Here is an 8,497-nt window from a genome sequence, read left to right on the forward strand (position 1 = left end):
GGGTGGGGTAGGCCTTAAAGGGTGCAAAAACAACAACAACACACACACACACAAAAATAAAATAAAAATATAATAAATAAATAAATAAATAAATAAATAAATAAATAAATAAATAAATAAATAATAAATAAATAAATAAATAAATAAATAAATAAATAAATAAATAAATTTTTATATAAATAAATTTCGTTTTAGACGAAGCCCGCACTCCTTCCACCCCCCCCCCCCCCCCCCCCCCCGGATCCGCTTTGATCATGAGACAAAGAAACTAATGAGACTGCAGTAACAAGGTAAAAAATATATATTTCAGTAATTATTGAAACACTGAACGAACCGTTTAAAAAGTCTAGAAATAGAACTAACATATATGTTTGCGTACCGGTATGATTTAAAATGGCAGTATGTTTAAAAATCATGAAAAAATCACTACAGTATATCAATACAAATATCCATGCACATATCTATAAAAGGCAAGCTATGGCTTTCAAAACTGTTATTACATCATAAAGTATGGTGAAAATGCAAATGAAGTCGAATCCCGTTGGCTCAAACTCGCTTGGCTCGAATTCCTCGTTGGCTCGAACTGGATTTAAAGGACCGATTTCTATATATACTGAAGGTAAGCTTTCCCGCCTCGATTTTTCTAAGGCACGAGGTATTTCGGCAGTCCCTTGGAGTTCGAGCCAACGGGGTTTGACTGTATTCATATTGTGCGTCTACTCCACAGAAATGTGAATACCCACAGATGTGACCTCGACCTGTGAACCCGATGTGACCTCTCGGTATAACAATTAAACAAAACGCATGATACATTTCATGCAATAAAGTGTGTTAAGTTGAGTTAAGTTGAGCTAAATATTAAAGCTGCACTCTCACGGATTGAACGTTTTGACAACTTTTTATATTATTTTTTTGTCTTGGAACGAGCCACTTTTGCGAACGTCCATAGAAACCAGTTTTATAAGACTGCTGACAAAAAATTAAATCACAGATTTTGATATTTAAGTTCAAAAAATAATGTTTTATGCCTTTTTCTTAAACCGTTAGTAACGGTTTAAGCCATAAAACATTAATTTTCGAACGGAAATATGAAAATCTGCGATCTGACCTTTTGTCAGCAATCTTTTATCATTGGTTTGCAGATATTTACGCAGATATTTGCCCTTTCTAAGACAAAAAAAGTTGTAAAAATGGTAAATCTGTGAGAGTGCAGTTTTAAGAACATAAAACGCAATACATTTTGATAAATAAAGTGTTATTTAAAAAAATGAGGTCAAGAGGTCACACACACTTCAAGCAACTGTGACTTTGAGTGTTAAACAGAGACAATATGTAGACCTATTCTACCAATCAAGCTATCACAGTTTGGTACCGTCCCGACTAACGCGACATCGGATTTCTCGCTGGACGCCACTTTACGATTATGTTTTGATCGCTATGTGAGAAAAACACTTTTTCATTTGATAAAGTTTGAAAACACAGCATATCGATCATATGCAGAAGCAATCATGTCAATCACTGCACTTGTCAAATAGCTTGGGCAAGAGAAATACAAACTTAATTTGACAACATCGTTGAACGATCAACATTTGTGTCACCAATCGGAACACCTCGGTCAGTATCCAACATAAATGTCTATCTCGATGCTTGCCGGAGATGGCCGAGTTGATACGAGTGTTGTGTCACAACCAGCACCGGATAAGATGATATCTTCTTGTATTGAATGTTCTTATGTCACGCATGTAACATATACGTCCTAAAAGTACCAATATTAGCGTTATAGCCCACGACACGTATAATAATCTTTCAGTCATTTTAATTGTCTACATTTCTACGTCAAATCATAAGCTATCGGTACCAGGGATTTCGCACCATAATCAGAAGTCTTTATGAACTTGGAGTATGCGTGCATTTATCAGGTTTTATGTCTAGTGTCTTTGTCACGTGATAGACTCGTCACCGACACGTGGTAATCTTCTCGATGTAGCATTACGCAAACGTAAGACGGCGGGTTTTGGTTATCCGGATCGAGGCAGTTTTCAACTTCCGGTGTAGTGACAGACGACTCCTCCGCGTCCGTCTCGTGCTCCTGTTCAAGGATCGGTAGTTGGGAGTAGGAGGGCGGCGCGTTTCGTCTCATGGCCTCCACCTGGCTGACGGAACGCTGGATGGCCGGTGTTGTCTCATCGATGGCCGAGGCGGGCCGCCCCCGCACTGGCAGCTCGAACGTGAATGGCCGATTTAGATGCTGAAATATCACAATGGTATACATGTTAAATATAAACCAATGAAGTCACGTTGTACACATTTCTTAAAAAAAGTATTAACCTTGCGATTGGATGTAAAGTAAAGGATTGCACATCTTGTAGTCTGAATTGTTACCGATGATAGTGATAGAAACTTTTATACATAATGTACTTGATATGCGTCGCAGCAGACAAAAACATCAAACCGATTTATCATTTTTTGAACATACAAAAAAATAACTATTTCATTGTTTCAACTTTCTTACCCTGTGTTTTCTGCTAACATAGTACCATCTACACAACATCGCGACTCCGATGATTAGAATGAGCGTGGAGGTCACAGTGACGCCCACGACCAGGGGGATGTTTTCGTCGTCCTCCGAGCCGACCACTTCCGCCGTCCGTACGCTGATGGGGCAGTCTGAGTGGTCGCCGCAGGGGTTGTGCCCGTTACAGACTAGGTCCTCCATGATACAGTGACCGGTCCAACAGCCATACTCGTACGATAGGCATGGGCCTGAAGAAATAAAGCCCATATTGTTGAGACTTGTTGACGTTGTACACTTATTAATTAGTGTTGTGAACTCTCGTGTTTACTAAATTGCATTGGAATTTAGTTTATAAGTTTCCAAGTTATGGCCAAGTTTTTATAAAACAGCAAGACCACGAAATGTCAACCTTGACCAATACCTGACGTTTTCTTAAAAAAAAACAGACGAGTAAAGATGTATTTATTATTTAATTGTTTTCCGGAAAAGGGTAGGAATGTTAATATAATTATATGTTATATATTTATATACTAGAAATATAGTTTGTTATACAATGTATATATTGGCTCACCATTTCGGAAAGCCACGACGACGATTCTGACAACAGAATCTGTATCAGCTAACTGTTTGCCATGGTAACGGAATGTCAGATGTTTGGCTGACGTCATAAAAGACCTCTCCAGCAATTTTTCCTCCTCGACAGAGCAGATGGAGTTCGAAACGCCTAAACCATAAATGTATAAATATATTGAAGTTGAAGTAAATAATGTCTTATTAACTAAAATTTGCGGCTATTGTGCGCTAAGCTACATTTACATGTATGTAGTTTTTCATCTATCTAACAGCGTGCTGCATACTGAAACTCAGTTATACGTTTCAGATTTCGATATGATACTAGTATTCATCTGTTACGAAAAATAGATTAATCTCCGGACATAATACATGCCAGTTTTAATCATAAATCTCACTGTAAGAAATCCCGTACCAAAAAGAGCTGGCGAACCACGATCCGGGCCGTCTATCAATTCAAGATGGAAGCCGTTGTTACATAACTGATGACCTTGACCTTGACCCAGATTCACCTCCTCAAAATGCACGAGCAGTCTGTTCTGAAAGTCCCAGCTCTCAATGGTAAGCTCGCAGAGAAGTTCTTCGTCCTCGCCATGGTGACGAATGACGTCAGCGGGAAGGTCGCCATGATCATCGATACCGTTGTTTCTAGTGAAACTCAAGGGGTTAAGGTTATTTGCTGTGATCTGTGAGGGACGGAACTCGACATTGGCAGTGAACACCGACTCTCTTCTCAAGTTTATTTTACCACCACAGTTTTCATGCATATTGACTGAAATGAACACCACAATTAAGTTACACGCGCATATTACAGTACTAGTATTATGTTACCTTGAACTGATTTCAAGGGGCGTTATATAAGTTACACTAAATACATGCATTTTTTTCATTTAAATGAACTATTATGATTAACTGATTTAACTTTTATTATAAACAATAATTGTGCAAATATTAGTCTTTAGAAATGGGTTTTTCAATTAATAGCTCAATTAATTGGGCTCAATTTCCCAGTTAAAACAGCGCTTAAATATCGCTATAATATTATTTATTTCATTTTTTTAATCTATCAAGCCGATGTAACCTATAGTATGCCCCTTTAATGTTAAATTTTCCATTAACATTTTTTACATATCGTTACTTTTTTGAAACTAGAAACTGAAGATAAAAAAGATGAAAAATAATCACTTAATGCAGCATTCCTAGCCCTGAGCAATGACTAAAAAGTGGGATCACATTTAAGATGAATGCAAACTGACTCGGGTTTATATCTGGTCGACTTATTTACCTGTACCTATGTACATATTCTAATGTTATGGTAGGTCACAGTTTAAACGTTGACCTAGGTTAAACATCAATCAAATTGCTTTTATTATGCGAACATGAGCCTTCATCGATCAACATATTTAAATAGTATTTGTTTTTGTGATCCTTCATTTTAAGAGAAAACGGCCCATCCTTCACCAGATTTTATACGGAGACCTTAATTTAAACAGTTTTTAAAACAACAGTTTATTATGTAATTCTTACTATAGCATACTTATTTCGTATACTAATCTCGTATAGATCGAGTGCCCGTTTAAGGGAAGAACCCATTAATGGTCAGTGACGGATTCAGGAATTGCCGTTAGAGGGGGCGTTACTTAGGGACGCAACATTTTAGCATTCGTCCCTCCCTCAAAATTGAAATTAATATGATTTTAAGTGTTTGGGGTTCCCCCCCCCCCCCCCCCCCAAGAAATGACTATCAATTCAAGTCAGAAATGGTGCATTTTGAGCGTATTTTATTTCTTTTTCTCCCTACCCTGGATCCGCTAGTGCTGATGTCCATTTTCATGATTTCGAGAGATCAAGACAATGTGACCTTAATGGGACGGGTACCACTTCAGTTTACCATCTGGTTATGCACACAAAACAGGCCATTACACTTATGATCTTAGCAGGCGGTATTAACAGATTAGCATTTATAGGTATTACAATAGAAAACGCAGTATTTTTTCAGTCAATGACCGTCCACAGAAGGCCGGTGAATTAGCAATCTTATTCCTAAAACATGTAAATAATTTAATGTGCTCTTCATATTAATACAACAAAATACGAAATAGTACCACTAAATCATACAATGTAATCTATATAATTTACAATTGATGTACCTTTTTTATTAACATTTAGATCTTCAACCTTTTTTAAAATATATGTATAGAGTTTAAGCCAGGTTTTAAAAAGGACAGGGTGTTATTAAAAGGGTAAAAGGGGCACATTTGTATAGATTTGAACATTATGAATTTGACAGAGAATCGTGCTTAATTGAAGTAATATTAGGTTTATATTGCAAAATATGTAGAGTTTGTATGTATGTATTTATAATCATATTATAAATTTTAATAAAATCAAAATCAAACAAAAATTACCATCGTGTTAATTTAAATAAGGCATTTAATTATATGCAGTCCGAATGATGCTCAAGGGAGGAAGGGTCTTACCAAAAAGGCAACACCCTGCTAAACTACTATATTAAAATGTATAACATTTTGAAGCATAAATGGTCAAACTTACTAGTATATATGTCCTGGTTCGATAAAGACTTTCCTACAAGAGACATCACACAAAACCATGCTAAAATGTTGAACCTGATGTTTTCCATTTTAAAATATAACTTATTCCAAGAACTTAGTTTAAGTGCGTACCACACGATGAATGAAATTATTAAACAATCCAACTGTTATATTAAATACTAGTAGTCGAAAATTCCATCACAATTAATGTATATATGCATGTATTTATAACCACCGTATTTTCTTCTTAAGTCCACACAAACGTTACTTATTACTACAGCAAACTGAGATAATTAAGTCAAAGACTTGAAATTTAAGAAATAGTTTAACCTATTTCAAAATAATCACGCCGATCTTTCTTTTCAAGTTATCCGCTACAGAGCTATCTATCGTATTGTACCTAATATTGATTTCACTGCACTTTAAGTAGTTCGGTATTTGTTTACATTCGGTAGATATTGGACGCTTAAACTTTGTGACATTCTACTTTATTTATTTCTGCGCCATGAACCAGTTTTGACAGGTCCTGAGACAATAGTTACAGCTCGTGTTACATAATACAAAATCCAATTGTATTGGGTGACCTTGACCCATAAATGCCCTCCCACAGCTATATAATATATACGGTGGCAAATCAAACATATGCCATATATATGTGTTTTTATCTCGTTAAAACGACTTATGTGTCTCGTTAAAACGCTTTGTTAGTAACCCGTGAGTCAATTTAACGGAGTAATTTTAAAAATTGCATTTTTATGATAATTATTCATTTACTGCAACAAAAAAGAATACAACAACAACAACAACAACAACAACAACAAACTGCGCTACGAGTATATTTAGAATTAAGACTATTCGAAGAAGGTGCCCACAGTTACCAAATTTCACAGGAACTTAAATCAGCTAGTGGAAAACGTTTCACTAAAAGGATATTACTTACTATCCAAAACTGTTAACCGGCTGAAATTTGTACCGCATGGTAATAATTAAGTACCGTGCATGCAACTCTTCGGGTCAGTTTTCAACGTTGAAAAATGATCCGACTACAGTTGGGGTGGTCTAAATTGGTTCTAGGACTGATGTAGTAAATCGGATTGTGTTGTATAAATAACCAACATATACAATATATAAAATTAAATTTGATATTGAATATCACCCGTGATTACTTTTCAACGGGGGTCAACGTTTCACGCAACGAAGGGTCATTGATTAACTGTTGGGGTATGTTTTCAACGTTACACAAGATCCGTCATCCGATGAAAAATGAACAATGTGTCAATATTCAACGCGGTCAAAATGTAAAATTACACTGGCAATGGTACTAAATTACTCTCAATACATGGAAATGGATCCGCCGTGTAAGTTGTTTATCTGGCCATTAATTCGACAATGATATTTATGCATGGATCGAAATGGATCAGCCGTGGGTATCCGTAGATACATCCAGCAATGGTAATAAGTTATAAAGACGTGGAAATGGGGCAGCCGTGGGTATCCGACCATTCATCCGACAATGGTATTTATACATGGATCGAAATGGATCCGCCGTGGGTATCCGTAGATACATCCAGCAATGGTATTAAGTTATAAAGACGTGGAAATGGGGCAGCCGTGGGTATCCGACCATTCATCCGACAATGGTATGTATACATGGATCGAAATGGGTCCGCCGTGGTTATCCGACCATCATCGTACAATGGTATGAAAACAAGGGAATGGACCCGTGGGTATCCGGCAAAGGCATTAACACCACATGCATTAAGGTTGAGTGAATGATTTCCTTCTCTCCTCATCCGAACATGATCCAATATGGGATCAGAAGTCTAAGGGCAAGTAATACGAGATAGATATTGCATAAGTTATTTAATGACTCGAACAAGAGAGCGGATTATTTTATGCAACGTTGGCCTTGACTGTAGGCAATCCCAACCAGGAAGCTTTTTCCGCATACCGCAAGACCAAGGGCAATTAAAGCTGCACTCTCACAGATATACCATTTTCACAAGTTTTTTTTTTTGTCTTGGAAAGAGTTTATTTTTGCGTAAACATCTGCTTACCAATGATATAAGATTGCTGACAAAAAATCAGATCGCAGATTTTCATATTTCCGTTCAAAAAATAATGTTGTTTGGCTTAAACCGTTACTGACGGTTTAAGAAAAATGCATAAAACACCAATTTTTGAACTTGAATATTAAATCTGCGATCTAATTTTCTGTCAGCACTCTTGTATAACTGGTTAACATGGATTTTCGCAAAAATTGGCTCGTATTAAATAATAAAAAGTTGTCAAAAGGTTCAATCTGTGAGAGTGCAGCTTTAAGCCCAAAGTTATGGGTTTTGCTACACATTGTTACTGGTAACATGGTTTTAGTTACCTGTGACATCTTGAACGGGGTTTGAGCTTTGAGCAAGGTTTAAAACTGGTTTGTACGCCGAAACCAAGACTATGACAATAAGTCGACTTGCTCTTTAAAAATTGGGAACTAACGAAAGAGTCAGGAAGACCCTCGATCGATCTCTGGAATCCCATATTCGGGTCTAAACATTCGACTTAGTAGTGGGTTACATTCTACTGAGACATGATCTATACCAGACGTTCACTATTTCGTAAGACATTTTCCTGTTGTGTTTTTCATTTGACAGTGATTTGTTTTTTTTCGATTCTCAAACTTGACCTAAAGGCTCAACTTTGTAGATACACATACGCTAGAGTGAATAGAAATACTTGTATGGATTTTGCCCTGTGGTTTTCTGAACAATTAACCTAGTGACCTAGACTCGAACTTGACATAGATTTCTGAGGCAAACATAATATTCATTCATCAAGCTTATTCTCAAGTATTGCTTTTCAAACATTC

The 8,497-nt window shown here is 36.6% G+C and overlaps 1 protein-coding gene across 1 annotated transcript; it reads right to left on the reverse strand.

Annotated features, from left to right (window-relative positions):
- Positions 1-336: 336 nt before the first annotated feature.
- Positions 337-6,003, reverse strand: LOC128244723 (uncharacterized). Its single transcript, XM_052962775.1, has 5 exons — positions 5,639-6,003; positions 3,501-3,857; positions 3,087-3,239; positions 2,513-2,763; positions 337-2,248 (listed from the first exon to the last, which is right to left on the reverse strand). Exons 1-5 carry the CDS (start codon positions 5,724-5,726, stop codon positions 1,916-1,918), a joined length of 1,182 nt encoding a protein of 393 aa, XP_052818735.1. The 5' UTR covers positions 5,727-6,003; the 3' UTR covers positions 337-1,915.
- Positions 6,004-8,497: the final 2,494 nt, after the last annotated feature.

Source organism: Mya arenaria, chromosome 8, assembly GCF_026914265.1.
Source record: "Mya arenaria isolate MELC-2E11 chromosome 8, ASM2691426v1".
Lineage (NCBI taxonomy): Eukaryota > Metazoa > Mollusca > Bivalvia > Myida > Myidae > Mya > Mya arenaria.

Excerpts from the sequence above, each read along its gene's own strand:
- LOC128244723 (XM_052962775.1), bottom strand. The coding sequence starts at position 5,726 with ATGGAAAACATCAGGTTCAACATTTTAGCATGGTTTTGTGTGATGTCT. Across the intron at positions 3,858-5,638 it reads GAACCAGGACATATATACTA|TCAATATGCATGAAAACTGT; the intron begins GTAAGTTTGACC and ends TGTTCATTTCAG. Across the intron at positions 2,249-2,512 it reads ATGTTAGCAGAAAACACAGG|CATCTAAATCGGCCATTCAC; the intron begins GTAAGAAAGTTG and ends GTGATATTTCAG.